Here is a 19,805-nt window from a genome sequence, read left to right on the forward strand (position 1 = left end):
TTTAAACTTTCTTATCATCTTTAACAATTCTCCACTAACTCTCGGGCTTTTTTCTCCATTTTTCCTATAATTAAACGGCAATTCTCAATTTTTATTTCATTATTCTAGATTAAAAATCTACACCTCATTCTTCTACATCTTCTTCTATATTATATATAAACAATGGATATATGCACTTTTTCATTCTAATCTCTTTTTTCATTCTTTTTACAACATTCCCATAACAATCACTCCCAACAACATGATTTTTATCATTTCCGGAACTCTTATTTTCATTCCTTCATTCGGTTTCACTTCTTCCTCTTTCTCTTCCTCTTTTTGTGTTTCTGTTTCTTTACTTGAATCACTCGTACATCTCGTAGGTTTGCATTTTCGCATCGACGTCAATGTCACCGTTGATGTCACTGTAGATGTACTTGTCAACGTACTCGTATGCAACGATGTACTCGTCACCCATGTATCTGTCGTCTGAACTAATGTACATTCTTCCGTTACCTTCCCTCCATCTACCGACTCTGTCGTCGTTGCCGTCGTTGTCGTCGTCGTCGTCGTCGTCGTTGTTGTTGTCGTCGTCGTCGTTGTCGTTGCTGTCGTCGTCGTTGTCTGTGTCGCCGTTGATATCACCGTATGATGCGGTGTAACTTTTAATCCTTCTATTCCTTCACACAACTTGTCTATTTCTTTACAGGCCGCTTCACACCCTGGACAATCCTTTCTAAACCCGCAGTCTCCTTGTAAACCTTTACATTTCTCTTTCAATTCTAAATACAATTCCAATGCTCTCGCCGTTGCAACAAATGCCTTCTTTTCTGGTTCTGATACTTCTCCACTTACAAATGTTCTCCGAACAAGTATAACATTACTCGTGTTTGTCGTTCCACTTGGTGTTGATCCTCCTGGTGCTGGTGGCCCTGCTGGTGTTCCTCCTGATGGCCCTGATGGCCCTGCTGGCCCTGCTGGTGGTGTTCCTGGTGCTGGTGGTGGTACTGGTACAGGTGCCCCTCCTGGTGTTCCTCCTGGTGCTGCTGGTGGTACTGGTAGTGGTGCCCCTCCTGATGTTGGTTGTGCTGGCGGTGCTAGTGTTGGTGCTGGTACTGGTACGCCTCCTGGTGTTGGTTGTGCTGGTGCTGGTGGCTGTACCGGTGGTCCCACTGGTTTAGGAACACTGCCATCTTGAGCCTTTGATCCTCCACCTTGTCCATTTTGTTCAGGTCTTGATAATACTAACTTAGCTTCCTTCGCAAATTTTTCTGATTCCTGTTTCACCTTTTCGTATTCATCTTTCTTCTTCTCTAATTCATCTTTCTCATTATCCAGTTTATTTTTTAGGGTTGGACATTTTTCTTTTACTTTTTTAACCAACTTTTTGCAAAGTTCTTCTTTCTTAGCATCTTCACATAGACTATTCAATGTTTGATTCCCTTCTTTTTTCCATTCAGTACAATGTTTTCCTAATGTTTCTTTACATTTAGTTTCATCGCTTAAACTACCTTTCAATTTATGCGTCAACTCATTCTCCAATTTTAACTTTTCAAAGAATGGCTTGCATTTCTCTTCTAGTTCTAAACAGACTCCTTTTCTACCCGCATTGTTTGTTTTTTTCAACCTATCTGGACAATTTTCTATATATTGATGACAATATGGATCAAACAACGTGCAGAGTTCTTCAACCAATGTTTCATTTCTTTTTCCATTTTCAATTTTTTCTATAATTTTTCCAATGTCCATGTTATTTTTTAAAAAAAGACACTCATTTTCTGTTTGTTCTACCATAAAACTACATGTTTCTTCTCGTAAAGCACATGAAACACTAAAATCTTCTTTTCCTCTTCTAGATAATTCCTCACATTCTTTCTTTAATACTGCCGTACAATTTCCTTGAGTTCTTAATGCATCATCTCCTCTTTTTAATAATCTTTTTCTCAATTCTTCTGTAACTTTTAAATATTCACATCGTCTATTCAGTGTATCACATTTCTCATGATTCAAATATGAATCACTTTCAAGATCTTTGCACTTCTTCTTCAATTCTACACAATCTTCCTTTCTTGGAAAATCTCTTCTCAAATTTAAAACTACTTCTAATTCTTCCGATTGAAGAATTACATCATCTAAAAGTTCATAACATAGTTTAGTTGGTAGATGACACTTTGTAAAGTATCTTCTATCCTCCTTAAGTTTTGTATAATTACCTACTACCGATTTTTGACATTTTTCAAGATTCTCAGTAACCAATTCTAAATCACCAATAAGCCCTTTCAATCCTTCTTGAAAGTATCTATTCAACACCCTATCTTGTCCCTTTTTATAGCATGCTACTCTTACATTTTCACATGCTTTTCCAATTTTATTCGTACATACACCTTCTAAATGGAAACATTCCGATTCAAACTTTATACAATCTTCCCTACTAACCAATTTTGATACCTGTCCCCATGAAAAATAATCTGATTCTTTATCTTTTTCAAATTCCGTAGACAATCCTTTCAGGTAAAGTTCTAATTTAAAATTCGTACATCTATCTTCTACTTCTACTAATTCTTTGCATCTATCCTCTTTATCTTTATCTCCACATAATTCTTCTAATCCATAATCTAGGTGTTTAAAAGATTCACAATCTTCTAACGCTTTTTTGCATTTTTCTCCCTCATCTTTTCCATTCCTTTCTTTGATCAACAATAATGCTAAATCTCGCAACGTCTTATATTTTGGTTTTCCAACAATAATTCCCTTAGCTTCTTCTTTTTTATAAAGATTTTCCACTTCAATCTTTTCTGGAAATCTTGGTTTTTCTCTAACCGGACTAAAATCTAATTTTGGTCCTTCATATTCAATCCCTTTTCCCTTACATTTATTCTTGACTTTATCACATTTTGTATCCTTACAACTTGATCCATAAAAATAACACTTTTCAAGATATTCTTGACATTTTTCCACTAATTCTTTATCTTCAAGTTCCTTCTCTAAAGGCTTACAACTATCTCCATGATTCTTTTGAAGGTATTCACATGTTTTATCTGAATTAAAACATGAAAACACTAATTCATCACTATATTCACTTAATCCTTGACAAATTTCTTTCATTTTTTTTTTACATTCATTTGTATCATTAACCTTCCCTTCAAGAGCTCTTAAAAGAATTTCTTTTGCCACTCCTTGACGTCTCTGTCGATAACATCTATCTCTCAACTTAACGCACTTCTCTTCAAGATTATTTGGATCTGCTTCTTCTAATAATAGACATTTTTCTTCATATTTTCTACATTTTTCATCTGTTAGGTTATTCAATGCATTTTCAACTTCTGTTTTAAAAGCATCCAATTCAGTTTTAACTTTATCTTTCAGGCTTTTGCATTTTTCTTCTTCTTTTCCATTTTCACAAAGTCCCTTAACTTTGACATCCACACTCTCCAATTTTCCATCTATTTTCTTCAATTCCTCACAATAGTGTTTGAGGTTTGCCTTGCATTTATTATCATTATTATAACCACTTTTCACAATTAAACCCAAAACCTGTTCCTCCTTAATCTCATCATTTCCTGCTGCTTGTCCTGCTGCTTGCCTCTTAACCGGCTGTGCCATCGCCGCCTCTTTCTGGGCGACTTCCTCTACCCATCGCTTGTCCCTGAGTAGCATATGACTGGGTGAATCAAATCTAAATCTTGAAATAATTCTTTCAAAATAACCATACATTTTAATTTTTTTATGATAAGCATACATTTCCTTAATCTTTTATGATAAGCTTGGACTTTACCCAATAAAGCAAAATCGCGGGGTAAAATTGCGGGGTAAAATAATCAAAATTTCAGTTCCCAATTCTTCATGCTTTATTAAAAATTTATACATCATTCTTCTATATCTTATATATTATATATAAACAATGGATATATGCACTTTTTCATTCTAATCACTTTTTTCATTCATTTTACAACATTCTCATAACAATCACTCCTAACATTATTTTTATCATTTTTGGTACTCTCATCTTCATTCCTTGACCTGATATCAGTTTTCCTCTCATTTTTGTTTTTCTACTTGAATCTGTTGTACATCTCGTAGGTTTGCATTCTTGCATCGACGTCAATGTCACCGTAGATGTGACTGCAGATGTACTTGTCATCGTACTCGTATGCAACGATGTATCTATCACCGATGTATTTATCGTTCGAATTAATGTACATTGTTCTGTTGCTGCTTCTTTTATTGACGTTGTTACTGTCGTTGTCATTCTCATCGTTCTCGTAATTATTGATGTCACCGTTATCATCAATGTCGCTGTTGTTGGGCATTGTTGCTGTTCTCGTCGCTGTCGATATCGTCGTTAATATCAGTGTATGATGAGGTATAACTTCTAATGGTTTTACGTTACACAACTTGTCTATGTCTTCACATACTGTCCCAAAGTTCAAGCAATTCTCTCTAAAACCGCAGTTTACTTGCAAAGTTTTACAATCTTCTTTCATTCCTAAATACAATTTCAATGCTCTTGTCATTAGATCAAATGCGTTCGTTTCTGTTTTTGATACCCCTTCATCTACAAATCTTCTCAAAATAAGTCTTTGCTCCGTTGTGTGTTCCGTTCCGCCTTGTGAAGAAGCCGATTCCGCTGCTGTTGGCGGTGCTGTTGACGGTGCCACTGGTGCAAGAACACTATTATTTTGTACACTTAATGTAGCACTTTGTCCATTTTCATTTTTTTTAGGTTTTGACAACAGTAAGTTAGTTACTTTCATAAAATTTTCTGCCTCCTTTTTAACCTTTTCGTATTCATTCTTCTCCTTTAATTCATCTTTTTCTTTATCCAGTTCATTTTTTAAGGCTGAACATTTTCTTTTTACTTTCTCAATTAACTTCTTGCAAACATTTCTCCTAAGATGTTCACTTGAACCATTTTTATCTTCACTTGCACTATCGAATGTTTGATTTTTTTCACTTTTCCATTTAGTGTAATACTTTTCTAATGTTTCTTTACATATAGTATCATTAATTAAACTACTTTTCAATTCATGAATTAACTCTCCCTCCAATCGCAAATTTTCCCATAATGGAGTACAATATCTTTGGAGTTTTAGACAGTGAGCCCTTTTAGTGTTAATGTTTTCTTGTTTCAATATTTCCGGACAATTCTCTATATATTGATGACAATATGGATCCCAAAACATGCAGATTTCTTTAGTCAATGCTTTATTTGTTTTTTCAATTTTATTAATAATATTTCTGTCGTTCATGTTATAAGCTAAATTATAACACTCATCTATAACCTCTTTTACAATAAAATTACATGTTTCTTCTGGCAAAGCACAAAAAGTAACAAATGGATTCTTTTTCCCTCTAGACAATCTCTCACATTCTTCCTTTAACGCTTTTATACAGTTTTCCTTTGTTTTTAATGAATCATCTTTTCTTTCTAAAAATCTTTTTTTAAATTTTTCTCTAACTTCTAAATATTCACAGCGTATATTCAATGTAGTACATCTATCATTATTCGAATGTGAATATGTTCTAAGATCATGGCACTTCCTTATCAGTTTAAAACAATCATTCCCTTTTGGAAAATCTCTTTTTGAATCCAAAAGTGCCTCGAATTCCTTCGATTGATCAATAATATCTTCTAAAAATTCATAACATAGTTTAGTTGGTCGATGACACTTTAGAAAGTATCTTTTATCTCCCTTAAATTTTATACAATTTTTAACCATTAATTCTTTACATTCTTTAAGTTTTACTTCATACGATTTTAAATAATTAAGACTTATTAATCGATTTTGAATTAATTTATTAAACACCCTATTTTGTCCTTTTCTATAACACACTATTCTTACATTTTCACATGCTTTATCAATTTTATTCGTACATACATTTTCTAAATAGAAACATTCCGACTCAAACTTTATACAATCTTCCTTACTAGGTAATTTTGGAACCTGTTCCCATGAAAAATATTTTGAATCTTTATTTTTTTCAAATTCTGTAGACAATTCTTTCAGGTAAAGTTCTAATTTAAGATTTGTATATCGCGTTTCTACCTTTACTAATTCTTTGCATCTGCTGTCTATATTTTTACTTGCTTCTTTGGATAATTCTTTTAAATGATAATTCATGTATAAAAAATCACAATCATTTAAGACATTTTTGCATATTTCTTGTAGACTTTTCCTATTCTTTTCTTTACTCAACAATAATATTATATTTTCTAGGCTCTTTTCTTGTAGTTTTTCACTGATAATTCCTTTAACTTCCTCTTTTTCATAAATTTTTTCCAGTATAATGTTATCTAAGCATCATTTTAGTTCGAGCGGATTAAAATCTGATTCTAGAACTTTGTATGTAATTCCTTTTCTTTCGCATTGATTCTTAATTTTATCACATTTTGTACTGCCACAATTTGATTTATAAAAATAACAGTTTTCAAGATATTCTTGGCATTTTTCCTCTAATTCATTCTCATTCAATATTCTGCCTAAATGTGTGCAAACATCTTCCACTCTGCTTTTGAGCCTTTGACATGTAACATTTGGATTAAGGCATGAAAACACTAATTCAACAGTGTTTCCAAATAATATTTCATAAACTCGTTTTATTCTTCATATTCACTTATATTATCAAAAGATACCCCAAAAATTCTATAAAGAATCTCATATACAAGATCCTAACGCTTCTTTTTATAACATTTATTTCTCAACTTAACGCGGTTCTCCTTAAGATTAATTGGATCTGCTTCTTCTAAAAATATACACTTATCCTCATATTTTCTACAATCTTCATCTTTTATGTTTTTGAATGCTTCTAAAAGTTCCTTTTTTAGATCTTTTGATTCTTTTTCAACTTTTTTCTAGTTTTTTCGGATTTTTTATCTTCATAAAGTTCTTTAACTTTAGGATCCGCATTCTTTAATTCCAAACTTACATTCTTCAATTCGCTATTATATTCTTCGAACTTTTTTTTGCATTTATTATCTTTATAATCACTTTTCACAATTAAAGCCAAAACATGTTCCTCCTTTAATTTCATCTTTTGCTACTTGTTCTGCTGCTTGTCTCTTAACCGACCGTGCCATCACTGCTCCTTTCTGAATAGCTTCCTTAACCCATTGGTTGTCTTGAGGATAGTCTTTAGGAAAAAAAAAATCATAATCGTCTTTTCTAAAATAATCAACTCCTGGATGATCTCCAAAGTAATTTCCATCAAAATTTCTACTTAATCTACCGCTTCTGAGACGTTTAAATTCTCTAATCTTTAGTAATTCTAGTAGCTTTGCATTTTGAAGCATCTTAATCACTTTAAGTTTTATGAAAAAATAAGCACGTTTAAGGAGAATATAATTTCCATATTCAGATGAATAAAGGGTATGTTCTAAGACAAGGAATAGAACTTAAAAAATGATTTCAACTATTAAATAGATAAAATAACATAAATATTGTTTTTTTTTTATTACTCGACTCTGCGTTTGATATTATTTCACTTTAAAAAGCACATACTAAAATATAACCCAGTTTCACAAAAAGGGTAAAATATGAAACCTTCATTGTATAAATCAGGCAAAACATATAGAAAAACGATAGAAAAATGTTTTTGATTGCTAAAACAAGGGATAAGGGGGGATACATGGTCCACGCTACTAAACGAAAAAATCGAATTGCTAATCCTAGCCCTAGACCTAGGTCTATAAAGTATATGTTCCATGATAATTACATAAAATACTTTAATGAAATATATACATAGATATTTTAGGAATAATTTAATCTAAAAATGTCATTTAATACATAAAAAGTGTTTCCTTCTGGAATAAGATGAAAAGTCTGTGAGTATTGTTGAGGATTCTGCTCTTCATCAACCTAAAAAATATTAATTTTTATTCTTCAAAAATATAAATTACTTACTAAAAGCTGGCCCGTAACCATAACAATAATACTTCCTCCGGACAACATAGAAGGCTGAGCATCAATAGTTGTAATTTTATGTAGCACTTTTTCAAAAGGAAGTTCCTAAAAATGGTTAGTTTTAAAAAATATTTACATTTATGATAATTTTATGGAAATCTAAATATCATATTAAAAAAAGGAAAGGGGAGGAAACCATTAGCTTTTGTATAATTTTTTCAACTCCTTGAATTTGAGAATTTTCAAAAGTAAGCATTGAATTAGAACGCTATTCAGTAATAAGCTTTTTAAAAAAAGCTAGGTCTTTATGCTTCATACATATAATGATGCTAATTGAGATCGATTTGTATCAAAATTTTTATAATAATAGTCCTAAAGATCTATTAATAGCATATTTAAATTCTATAAAGTTTCTAGTACAGTAAACTGAGCCGCTAGTTGATTAATATCTATAATTATTAGTACTTCATTAAAAAAATATTAAAAATATATACCTGTCATTTTATATTTTTTTTAATATTTTTCTGATTCGCTACGAATAAAATTTTCTTATTTTTTAAAAATATATTAATAAATATAATATAGCTAGATAATAGTGAAGTGTTTACATTTATTAATAAGGTGGCTTGGTGAGTATATAGAAGTTGTAAAACGCTATACTTTTTATTCTGAATTATTTAGATAATTGCTAATTTTTGAAACAAGTGTTTGGAAATTTTTAATTGATTAAAAAATAGATTTGATCATAAAGGATTATATTTTGCTTTGGTTATTAGAGTATGTTTAAGGATTTCTTATATAGATTTTGGGAATTATTTTCTAGGAGTTGTTTTAAGGTTTTCTTAGAATAATTTAAGCTATGGGTTTCTCTGATGAAATTAAATCACGCAATTTTAGCATATATGCACAATGGTATCGAGTTTCTTAAAGCCTTTTCTTCCCTAACGCTTTGATTTAATATTTAGGTTTGGAATTCTTTCTATGATTCGTATTTATCTATTATTATTGGATGAAAAATAATATATACGTATAGTTTGTCTTATTCTTGGATTCTCTAATTTATTCCATATTGGGGTGATCGTTGTTTTTGGTATATTGAGCATGTATTATTGTTTTTTTTACATTCTTTTTTTAATACTTTAGGATAATGGGAATTATACTTTCTTTCGTTGAAATCCCACATTTATTAAGGATATGCCCTACTAGTCAAAAATTGTATGTCTTCTGTTTTTTTTTAAATATTAATGTTACAGTGATTCTTTTGTTGAATATTTTAATCAAAATTGGCCACGTGCTGTGTGTGTTTTAAAGACATTTTAGGTATATTATAATTTATTTCATAGGGATTATATGCTATTTTTTCTATTACCTTGTTTCTTTCGGGTATAGTTAAATGGACCTCTCTAATTGTTCCTGCACTTTTTATGGCTATTACTTGTTTATGCTATAGTATGAATTTTTGCTTTCGTTTATATGAATTGCTAAATATTAATAGCAACTGCTGCTCTTCAGGGAAAAGAATTTATAAGTAGTTCTGTTTTTGGTGGAACAGGCGTTTCTCAAACGATGTAATAAATTCATTATATTTATTTTAGTGGGACTATTTGATATATAAATGATTACTAGAAAAGGGTTTTGAATTTCTTATTGATATAGTTCCTAAACATTCTTATTAAATATATTTTGCTTTTTGACATTATGTAATCTTTGATTTGTTTTATGTTTTTATTTAGTTTCAAGTTACGTCAATTTATTTTAATAAATTGGTTTTTAATAGTATTGTTTTTATATTAAATTTTTTGGGTTATTTTGTATTGAAGTTTCAGTTTTAGAAAGTTTAATTTTTAAAGTTATAATATTGTAAATATTCAAATATACAATAAAATGATGAGTTTAAATTAATTTTTTTTAAATTCATTAGGTTATTCGTTCAAATTTCTGCTGTTAATAACATAATTGAATGTGTTAGAAATACTTAACTGGCTAGAAAGTAATTATTTTTGATGTTAGGAGTACAAATAATAATATATTTAATGAATATCATCCTGTTAAAGAGATTATGTATTTTATCTAATCAATTTTTTTTCGTTACAATTAGATATACATAATAAAATGATATCATTGGAGACTTATAATTGAATAAATTTTGAAAAATGTAAAAATAAACCCTAATAAATTTCAAAGATTCATTGTTTTTATAAATGAAAACTTATTAAAATGTTTTTATGTTGATATTTAAAATATAAATTATAATGTTTGTTTTTTTTAGTATTTTGTTGGATATTTATAAATTTATTATTTAATAAATTATTAAAAAAATTCAATTACTAAATATTTTTAGTAATATATGAATGAATTAAAACGGATAGGTAAGATTAGTGTAAAATCTTAATAATTTAGCAAAAATGATTATTTTTTTGAAACATCTGTTATTTAGATGATTAATAAAAAAACGTTTTTAGATAATATTTTTTATTATTTTTATCAAGTTTTTTCAAGTCGAGTTTTATAGAAAGATATTAATTAAAAATAAAGTATTTCACGACTTTTCAGATAACTTTTATTGAACTATATGGTATTTAAACAGATATCAATTTCTTCATTGCTAAATTTTCTTTGTAATATAAATATAAGGTTGGTAAATCTTAAAAATATGAGCAATATAATGTAATATCTCAGTATATGCAATAGATTCTTAATAAAAATATATTTTTCTAGTTTTTTTGAAAGCCGAGAATGATTAACGTGAACGTTATTTAAAAAATTAATTTCATTTTTAAAGTTATAAAAGATCAATGAATTCTTTGAAAGAATTATCGAGTTTTTGTGAATTATTGATTTTAAACATAACTGAAGATCGGAATCAATTTCATCGGCTAAAGTTATGTCCTTCTGAAGTTTTTAATGAGAAAGAAAGAAATGTATTATTGCTTTATAAGAAATTAGAGGAACTGAGGAATAAAAGAAAAATGCTTTTGTTTGAGGAGGAAATCTGTTTGTTTTTCAATTATAGTATTTTTTGTTTAATGTTGATTTAGCGGTGGATAATAATATTTTGGATCAAGAGTTATCGGAAAAAATTAAAGAAGCAGAATTTGAGCTGCTTATTGCTAATGCAACAAATACGACAAAAGATCTTATAATTGAGAAGTATTTTTAAGTGTATTGTATAATTTTTATAACAATATAGTTTTATTGAAACAAATCCTATTTTGCAGGCAGCTTATTCAACTCAGGATTCAACAAAACAGGATAAGTAGTTTGATATATCTATTCTTTCATTTTTTTATATTTTAGAATTATAGGTTTATGTCTTGAGAATTGTGATAATATTATCTCCAATCTTTTAAATCTTCACAATATTTTATTAAAAAATGAAAAAAAAATTGTCCCTCTTCAAAAAGAAGTTTTAAGTATATTGATATTGTTTGTTTATTTATTTGTAACTTTTTATTAGATTTGTTTTTAAAAAATAAAGAAAAGGTTAATAAAATTATGGAAATTATTACAAATATTAAGGACCGCGAAGAGAAAATATTGTCAGTTTTGGAAAAACAACAAAAAGAAAAGTGCTATAGATTGTTTGTTTTTCTAATATTTTTAATATTTTTTAGACTTATTAAGGAAATGAATGATATAAAGAATCGTGCTATTATTGTAAAAAACTGTTTACAAGTAATCATCTTTGAATTTTGTTTTTGTATTTATTTTTTAGGGTATAATTCTAGAGAGCGGAATTGATTGGTATGGGAATGAACACTGGAGAAACATAATGCTTAAGGCTGGCGAAGTTGACGATTATTAGTTAGGCTACGTTTTGAGGATTTATAAATTTAAGGATTTTATATTGTTAATATGAAATTTAAACTTGTAGATTTTTTATAATGTTTCTTTTATATTTATTATTAGTAATGTTAGTTATAAATATTGATTAGAAAATAAATATTAATTTTTCGAAATTATTTGAAAGATTAAATATTTAATAATATAAGTAAATTTTTATACTTTATCGTTATTGTTATTGTTTGAATTTTTATTTGCATGGATTTGTTTTTGCCACATAGAATAATATAGCCCTTTTTCTCCTGCTTCTTCTACTTTAGCTAAAAGTTCATTATGTGTACCACTTTCTACTATATGTCCATCTCTCATACAAAGAATAAGATCACAGGATGTAATGGTAGAGAGTCTATGAGCAATACATATAGTAGTACGACCCTCAGTTAATTTTTTCAATGCAAGTTGAACTTGTCTTTCTGTATGTGTATCAAGAGCAGATGTTGCTTCATCCAATAAAATTATCTAATATTATCAATAATTAAAATAATGATAATATATTTATATATACTTTAGGATTTTTTAAAATTGTTCGTGCTATTGCAATTCTTTGTTTTTCTCCACCACTTAAACGTAGTCCTCTTTCTCCCACCTTTGTATTATATTTCTCTGGCCAAGTTATAATTTTATCATGAATTTGTGCCATACGTGCTGCTTGGAAAACTTCTTCGTCAGATGCATTTGGTTTTGCATAACGAATATTAAACATAATAGTGTCATTAAAAAGAACAGTATCTAGAAATGTTAAGAAACTAAATTTTTTAGGATAATAAAACACCTTGTGGAACAATTCCTATATTTTTTCTTAAAGAGTTAAGTTTTATATTATGAATATTTTGCCCATCAATTGTAATTGTTCCAGAATCAATATTAAAGAATTTAAATAAACATCTAAATATTGTTGTTTTTCCTGATCCGCTCTCTCCTTTATTTAAAATTATTGGATATTTAATAAGCAATATTTTGTTTACTTGCCTACTAAAGCAATAGAAGTTCCCGGTTTTGCATGAAAACTTAATGCATTTAGTGCATTTTTTCTTTTATCATAACTAAAACTGACATTATCTATATTCTTTAATAATATTTAGGCATTAATTTTAAAAAACATACCAAATATGACTTCCCCTTGTGTTATTTTTATATCAATAGCATCAGGATTGTCAGAAACCGCTGACTCTTCGCTAAACTTTCAAAATGTTATTTAAAATAATGGTGGAAATATTTTTTACTAGTTCCAGCATTCTTTCTGCATTTACTAGACTAGATTGTATAGATCTATAGAGACTTGATTTGTTTTGTTAACTTATAATATTCTAACCAATATTATTCTACCTTCCAAAATAGTTTAGAGGTCCTTAGAAATGATTAAATATTATTTTTAAGAAACATTAGAATACCTTGTAATTGAGTCATATATGTCAATAAAGACACAAAATTTCCCACGGAAGTTAGATTTTTGATAATTTTATATGCAGAAAGTGATGTTATAGAAAGAAGACCAGCTGTATATATTACATTTTGTACTACATTTAACAAATTTAAAGAGCCTAAAATAATTATATGTTATTTTTTGAACGAAGCTATCTTTACTTAGAACTTTGAATTCGGCCTTTTGGTATGTTCTAATTGCATTTTTGTGGCGATTAAACTCAAAAGGTTCAGCATTAAAATACTTAATATGTTAATTAATTTTAAAGTGTACTATATAACAAACCTTTACAGTTTCATAATTAGTTATAGAATCGCTTTTTATTGAATACTCATCTCTGTGTTTATTAACCATATCTCTTCTATTTATAAATGTTTAATTTCAATATAAATTTCAATATTAAACTAACCGATATTCTGTTCTCCATTCAGTAATTTTAATTGTTGCATAAATGTATGAGATTGCCATAATTACAACATTAAGAGCGAAATACGCATCGAAATTTATGAAAAAATAAATAATAGCAACAAAAATATCAATAATTACTGGTAAAACTTGAAATATAATCATTTCGAAAAATGTATTTATAGAAGAACCATGATCTAATGCACTTATGATTTCTCCTGTCTTTTTTGATAAATGAAAATCTAATGAAAGAGTATGAATATGTTCAAAAGCCTTGAGATTATAATAATAGATAATTATAAATAAAAGAAATACCTTTTCAGAAAGAGTTTGATAAGCATGTTGATTAATTGGTATCCAAAGATAAGATCTAATAGATCCAAGTAAGCCCATATTCCCTTGTAAGAATCGATAAAACATAAAAAGAAAGATAGATATCCATATATTCTCTAAATTATTAGCATTTTTAGCAACAGCAATTATCTATAACCTTTCTTGTCTACATATGCATTGAGTTTATCTGTGACAATCCCTAACTGCTGTGGTACCAAAATATTTATATATCTTGAAACAATTAAAAGTACTAAAAATTTAAAAAAGAATATTTTATAATATAAAACCCATACTAAAACAAAAAAAAATCATAATCTGTAGGAATAATACGTCTTTAGGCCAAAGATATGGGAAAAATAAATAAAATTTTTTAATATAGTTCCACCATGTGTTTTCTAACTTTTTATCATTTAAAATTCCTTTTCTCTTTTTTAGATTAGAAAAAAATTAAAATGAAAGAATTTCTATCTACCTTAATATCTAGTAACTCATCATCTTTATATATTTGATTTTGCTCAAGTAAAGGTTCGTCTTCTAGATTTGTTAATGACTTTTTTTGTTTAATCAAAAAACATAAAGTAAAAAAAAACATTGAAATTAAAATCCTTGATGAACTTATTATGGAATATGATATTTCCCATTTAGATATAAATGGTTTTGATAATATAGAAAAAACGAGTATTGTATCTGCTAATATTTGAAAAATATAAATAATTAAGCTATTTAACTTTATAGAAATCCGATGTTTTATCTCAATAGTATTTATAAATATTATGCCCCAAGAAAAAATACTGGTTAATGTATAAAACTAAGAATTAATAGGTATTATTTTTATTAAAATTTGAAATAATACCACGGAAGATTGTGCAATCCACCAATCTTGTTTGACTAAAATATAAACTAAAATCAACATGGAATTTCCGATCTAAATATGAATATTTTATTATCTTTTTATAAACTAGGATATACAAAAGTCAATAGAATTAAAAAAGTTGAAATAGTTTGAAGTAATGATGAAATATCGGATTTTTGCTTATTATGTTTTTCTGGAATCATTGAAGATACTATATATAGCATAAAAATAAGCCATGGAAAGGTGTAGTGAATAGTATCAGTTATAGTATTTATTTCCATTATAAAAGATTTACCAAATTATCGTAGTACGTTTACAAAAATTATAAAAATTAAAATGAAAGATTAATATTATAAAAATAATTTTTTTATGCTTTGTGGCACTCTAAGAGAATAAAAATAATAAAAGTAGAGAGATTTTATAATTTATAAAAACAAAGAAGCTATTCCATTATTGGTAGTCAGATCAACTTGTCAAAATTAAATAAATTATGAATTCCATTTATTTTTCATAACTAATACTGATAAGCAATAGTGGTCATTGAAAAAATATCTGATAAATCATCATCAGATGTAACAGTTAGTGATATATTGTTTTTTTGAGAGGTTTCTAAAATATTCTTTTTTATATTAAATAATTGAATAATGTTAGAAAATTCTAGTCTTTCTGGGAGTTCTGCTGCAATAGTTGTAGGTTTACGTCTAGAGGGTCCTTTGGGTCTTGTTTTTCGTAAATCATGTAATATAGATGATTCTGATAAAAGTTTAGTATTTTTAGGTACTGGAGAATTAAGCTCATTTTTTTCATCGTTACTGATATGAAAATGCGTGAAACCTGTTATTTTAGGGGGGCCGGATTTTAGCTTTTTTTCTAAATCTTGAGAAAATTGAATTCGTGTACTAGCTGAGTTCCTAATATTAGACAATGATGCATGTAATGAATGAGGCGCTGTAGATGTTATTTCTTTTTTTATGGGTCTTAATAAATGAATAGGCTTATCATTTGTGTCTGAGTTAGTTAATTGTTGAAGATTTTTACTTTTTAAAGCTTTTTGTTCTTCATTAAAGGTATATTCTAGATTTTGAGATGAGCTACTTCTTTCTTTTGATTGTATATTTGGAATAGATGAGTTAGTATTTTGTATAAATTCTAGTTTTTCAGTTTTAGAAGTATTTCCGCTAAAACCTAACAAAATTATTGACTTTTTTTTTTTGAAAATGCTACCTGAAGAAATATTACTTTGTCCGTAAGATGTCTGGTTCGAAATATTTTTTTCATTATCTAAATCAGTATTACTTGATATGGAATTTTGAGCGCATATTATTGTGGCTTTTAAGTTTTGAGACTCTTTGTGTTCATTTTTTTCTTTAGATTTTTGAAATACATTTGATATATCGCTGTTGAAGCAGGAGTTGTCTCCTATATTTCTAGAAATAATATTTCCTGAAGATGATTTTATGTTTTGGGAAGAATTAAAATTTTTGATAATTTCGGGTGAATTTGTATGAGTTGCAGTGGAATCATTATTCAAAAAATGTGCACCTTTTTGAGAAGAAACAGAGTCTGTAGAGAAGAGGTTATCATTTTCGTTATATTTTTTTGTCTGTTTATTTTCAATAATAGTATTTTTTTCTATAGAACTTGATTGATAAATGTTATGATCATTCGGATAAAAGGATACGTTTGTTTCATTTTCAAGTTTAGATGAAGGTTCTTCGCTAAGCATTCCGTTAGTTTTATTATAAATATATTTTTGGCGTTTTTGTATATTAAATATTGAATCAGTTGGATTTAAAATGGAATTAGGTTTTTGAGGTACATGTAATTTTTGTGAATCCGGTTCAGAAAAATAGCCAGATAAGCAAATTTCTATGTTTTTTTGAGTGTTATTTGTAAGTGTATTAATATTTTTTTCTTCCTTTTTAAGGTGTTCCGTCTGTCTTGTTAAATTTTGTTTATTAAAATTAAATAAAGGATCTGAAAATTGTTCTTGACAAAGAGATGGAAATGTAGCGCATTTTTCTTTGTTAAATTGTGAATCCGTTTGTTTTATGGATTGTCCTGAATGCAAAGTGTATGTGATAAACTTTTGTGGACTGTTAGGATGAGGTGGAACAGGCGGTAAAGACATAAAATATAATGATCTTCCTTCAGGCAAGAATAATATATATTTGAATAATTATATAGTATATGTACTATCAACACGGCTTTTTTGGAGGATTGACAACAGTAAGGTTAAAAATTAGAGTTACTTTAGGCTCGTCGATAAAAATGATTTTAAAAAAACATTCGATTAATATTTATTTTTGTATTCTTAAGAGGTTGATTATAAAATGAGCTAGAAAGATACAATATATTTCTTCTCCTGGAAGTTTGCAAGATATATGAATAAATAGTTCTTGTAAAATAATATAGATAGCAAATTTTAATATGAAATAATAATTGGGTTTTCCTCCAAAAATAAAAAAATGTTATTTATCTGTATTCCCAATAATCATTTTCCAAAAGAAAAAACGGAATTTTTAGTGCATAAAAAGAACATATATAGATGTACTGGAAGAATGCTATATAATATAAACGGTCTAATTCTCAAAGGTATTTGGACTTATAGGATTTATAGCCATATAACTAGTTTCATCATTGTTATTGGGATCTCCTACAAATAAATTGCGACCACCACGTCTAAAATGCGTGCGTAAATGAGCACGTAAATTATCACTTCGCGAAAACCATCGTCCACATTTTCTTATACTGCATTGAAATGGTTTTTCACTGGTATGCGAACGTCCATGACGCTTAAGATGCTCATAACGTTTAAAACGCTTATTGCAAACATCACAGATATGTGTTTTATCAAGAGAAGAAACTATCAAAGGAAGAGAATGATTATCCTTATATGGTACTAATGATCTCTCTTGAATGTATCGATATTGATAATGATTAAGTACTGTACCAGCAGCGATAATCTGTGCTGACGATTTCTTATCACAAAAAGAATCTGTTAATGACTGAGAAAATGATGAAGGATAAGAAAAAGGTGTTGTAAATACACAATGTGAATTATGAATATAGTCAGAAGAATTTGTATTGTAGTGTGCCATCTTAACGCTTTCATGACATGATCGATTTTTCTTAAAAACGGATTGCTCATAAAGATTATTTGGCAATGTAGAAACAGGAACATGCTGTATTTTAGGTGCAGTGGTACAAAAACCTTTATAAACAACACTTTTAAGTGGTGTTAAAGGAAACATTTGAGAAGGTGTTTCAAGAGTGCTTGCAGGTGACATATTAGAAGATATTGAGTCGCTACGATAAATATGATAGGGTGATGCAAAAATCTGCTCTGAGGATGACATTGAATGACACTGTTTAAGTGGCAATGTTGTAAGATGTTGATGAATCAATGGAGAAAAATATTTCATAAACTATCAAGAAACGCGTGATCCGATTGGTTTATCTCTTTAGTATTCAGCTAATAGACAAAATAATAGATCTACAAAAAGTTACTATAATAAGATACAAAAAATATTATTAACGCGTTTAAAGAAAAGGTTGGTGTCTCTAAATTGGAACTAAGGTTTTTTAAATAAAAGATGAACTATCGAGCTCAATAGTATTTAAACTGGCAATAAAGTTGGCACCTGGTATATGTTCAACCCTATATTTTGCCAATCTTCTATCAGTTATTTCATAAAGACTCTTAGTCTAAGCAATGTTCTTTCACTTAGTCAAAAAACTGGTCTGAAAAATACTTTTTAAAGGTCAAAAGAAAAAAGTTGACTCAAATCCATATAAATTGAACCAAGTTCTAGAATTTTGGAAAAGAACCAAAGGCACTTCCCGTCGAAAAGACGTATTATAAAACGCAAAAGACGAGGGAAAATAGCAGTGGTAATAGATAATGTAAATGTGTAAAGCGGATTGTATCTAAAACGAATTGTTGAACTGCGACATTAATATAACATCTTAAAACTGTTATTCATACGTTTTAGAACATTAAGCACTCTTGCAAAATCTTTAATCGTACCTTAGTATGTATAACTGACCTTCCTTAATAAAAACCCGTCTAAAGCTAAACTTGTTTTGCATAATCTTGACAAAAAAACTAATAATATGTATTATAAACATGGTTTTGGTACAGTGTCGTAATTCGTTATATTAGATTTATGGCTTGTCTTTATGTAGTTTAGTTGGATTGTCGTAAAAACCAAGACTTGATTATAGCAATTAGAAAAATCATTGTAGGAATATATTTATAAATTTAGGGTTTAAAAACGTTATAAATTTTGCTACTAATTTCCATAAATAGATTTAGTATGATTTCGGATATCACGGAATTCGATTTATAAAAGATTTAGGTGTCAACGCAGGGATACAGGTATGCACTAGTCTGCATAAAAACACATTTATTAAAGAGGATTTTTTTTACTTCTCAATGTCTCCAAATTGGTTCATAAGATAGATTATTTCTTTTTTTGGTAAAGTCTAAATTTTCTGTATTGACTACCATTCAAGACGTATAGTGTCTTATTAAAATAACTTGTCTAGCTCTAGGAAGAATAGCAAGTTTATTTAGGTAGATAATTCATGATATTTTTATTTATAACAGTACATTAAATTTTTATTCTATGAACATTATAATTGCTTCAGGTCATGTTTTTGCTGTTTATATTTATGCAGGATTTAAAAATTATAATTGATAATTTAGAGATATTAATAAAAAAGTATGAGCATAGAAATTAGTGAAAGTTAGAAATATAGTATCAAACAATAAGTAATAACTTATATAAATTGTTTTTACGAGATGGAAGTATTGTTTATGATATTAAAATCATTAGACATTAGTAGGGAATTTAGGTTAAAAGTTTTTATCGGTTAAAAAAATAAATATAAGAATGTGTGTATACCCTGTTGAAGAGAAAATGCAATGTATAAATATGGTATAATTGTTTTTTAATTATTGTTTCATAAGATATTAGTATTTTTTTTGTATAATTACTTTTTATAAATATTTGTAAGAGATGTATTATTGCTACTTTTGAAGTAAATTTTGGAATATTTTTGA

The 19,805-nt window shown here is 28.2% G+C and overlaps 8 protein-coding genes across 8 annotated transcripts; 2 read left to right on the top strand and 6 right to left on the bottom strand.

Moving 5' to 3' along the window:
• Window positions 1–207: 207 nt before the first annotated feature.
• On the bottom strand, window positions 208–3,582 carry PNEG_04007 (hypothetical protein; the record flags this gene model as incomplete). The annotated part of the gene is made up of 1 exon (XM_019757766.1): window positions 208–3,582. One exon carries the CDS (start codon window positions 3,580–3,582, stop codon window positions 208–210), a length of 3,375 nt encoding a protein of 1,124 aa, XP_019613321.1.
• Window positions 3,583–3,925: 343 nt separating this feature from the next.
• On the bottom strand, window positions 3,926–7,270 carry PNEG_03332 (hypothetical protein; the record flags this gene model as incomplete). Its single annotated transcript, XM_007877219.2, has 6 exons — window positions 3,926–4,215; window positions 4,259–6,274; window positions 6,368–6,582; window positions 6,684–6,832; window positions 6,874–6,919; window positions 6,969–7,270. 6 exons carry the CDS (start codon window positions 7,268–7,270, stop codon window positions 3,926–3,928), a joined length of 3,018 nt encoding a protein of 1,005 aa, XP_007875410.2.
• Window positions 7,271–7,727: 457 nt separating this feature from the next.
• PNEG_03333 (hypothetical protein) lies at window positions 7,728–8,381 on the bottom strand (the record flags this gene model as incomplete). Its single annotated transcript, XM_007877220.1, has 6 exons — window positions 7,728–7,835; window positions 7,881–7,985; window positions 8,077–8,148; window positions 8,199–8,252; window positions 8,301–8,329; window positions 8,375–8,381. The coding sequence occupies 6 exons, from the start codon at window positions 8,379–8,381 to the stop codon at window positions 7,728–7,730; spliced, it is 375 nt and encodes a 124-aa protein (XP_007875411.1).
• A 358-nt stretch (window positions 8,382–8,739) lies between these two features.
• Window positions 8,740–9,452, top strand: PNEG_03334 (hypothetical protein; the record flags this gene model as incomplete). The annotated part of the gene is made up of 7 exons (XM_007877221.1): window positions 8,740–8,792; window positions 8,846–8,868; window positions 8,914–8,983; window positions 9,024–9,095; window positions 9,134–9,176; window positions 9,224–9,329; window positions 9,376–9,452. 7 exons carry the CDS (start codon window positions 8,740–8,742, stop codon window positions 9,450–9,452), a joined length of 444 nt encoding a protein of 147 aa, XP_007875412.1.
• A 1,223-nt stretch (window positions 9,453–10,675) lies between these two features.
• On the top strand, window positions 10,676–11,685 carry PNEG_03335 (hypothetical protein; the record flags this gene model as incomplete). The annotated part of the gene is made up of 7 exons (XM_007877222.1): window positions 10,676–10,874; window positions 10,919–11,030; window positions 11,071–11,136; window positions 11,178–11,293; window positions 11,338–11,449; window positions 11,495–11,555; window positions 11,596–11,685. 7 exons carry the CDS (start codon window positions 10,676–10,678, stop codon window positions 11,683–11,685), a joined length of 756 nt encoding a protein of 251 aa, XP_007875413.1.
• Window positions 11,686–11,809: 124 nt separating this feature from the next.
• PNEG_03336 (hypothetical protein) lies at window positions 11,810–15,018 on the bottom strand (the record flags this gene model as incomplete). Its single annotated transcript, XM_007877224.1, has 18 exons — window positions 11,810–12,182; window positions 12,229–12,326; window positions 12,366–12,452; window positions 12,496–12,642; window positions 12,693–12,782; window positions 12,828–12,903; window positions 12,947–13,001; window positions 13,050–13,071; window positions 13,115–13,264; window positions 13,308–13,389; window positions 13,432–13,507; window positions 13,556–13,824; window positions 13,867–14,000; window positions 14,042–14,134; window positions 14,178–14,310; window positions 14,357–14,692; window positions 14,738–14,809; window positions 14,854–15,018. The coding sequence occupies 18 exons, from the start codon at window positions 15,016–15,018 to the stop codon at window positions 11,880–11,882; spliced, it is 2,388 nt and encodes a 795-aa protein (XP_007875415.1). The 3' UTR covers window positions 11,810–11,879.
• A 233-nt stretch (window positions 15,019–15,251) lies between these two features.
• PNEG_03337 (hypothetical protein) lies at window positions 15,252–16,959 on the bottom strand (the record flags this gene model as incomplete). The annotated part of the gene is made up of 2 exons (XM_007877225.1): window positions 15,962–16,959; window positions 15,252–15,922 (listed from the first exon to the last, which is right to left on the bottom strand). The coding sequence occupies exons 1-2, from the start codon at window positions 16,866–16,868 to the stop codon at window positions 15,252–15,254; spliced, it is 1,578 nt and encodes a 525-aa protein (XP_007875416.1). The 5' UTR covers window positions 16,869–16,959.
• A 360-nt stretch (window positions 16,960–17,319) lies between these two features.
• On the bottom strand, window positions 17,320–18,189 carry PNEG_03338 (hypothetical protein; the record flags this gene model as incomplete). The annotated part of the gene is made up of 1 exon (XM_007877226.1): window positions 17,320–18,189. The coding sequence occupies exon 1, from the start codon at window positions 18,160–18,162 to the stop codon at window positions 17,320–17,322; it is 843 nt and encodes a 280-aa protein (XP_007875417.1). The 5' UTR covers window positions 18,163–18,189.
• Window positions 18,190–19,805: the final 1,616 nt, after the last annotated feature.

The sequence above is a fragment of the Pneumocystis murina genome (assembly GCF_000349005.2).
Source record: "Pneumocystis murina B123 chromosome Unknown supercont1.17, whole genome shotgun sequence".
NCBI classification, from domain to species: domain Eukaryota; kingdom Fungi; phylum Ascomycota; class Pneumocystomycetes; order Pneumocystales; family Pneumocystaceae; genus Pneumocystis; species Pneumocystis murina.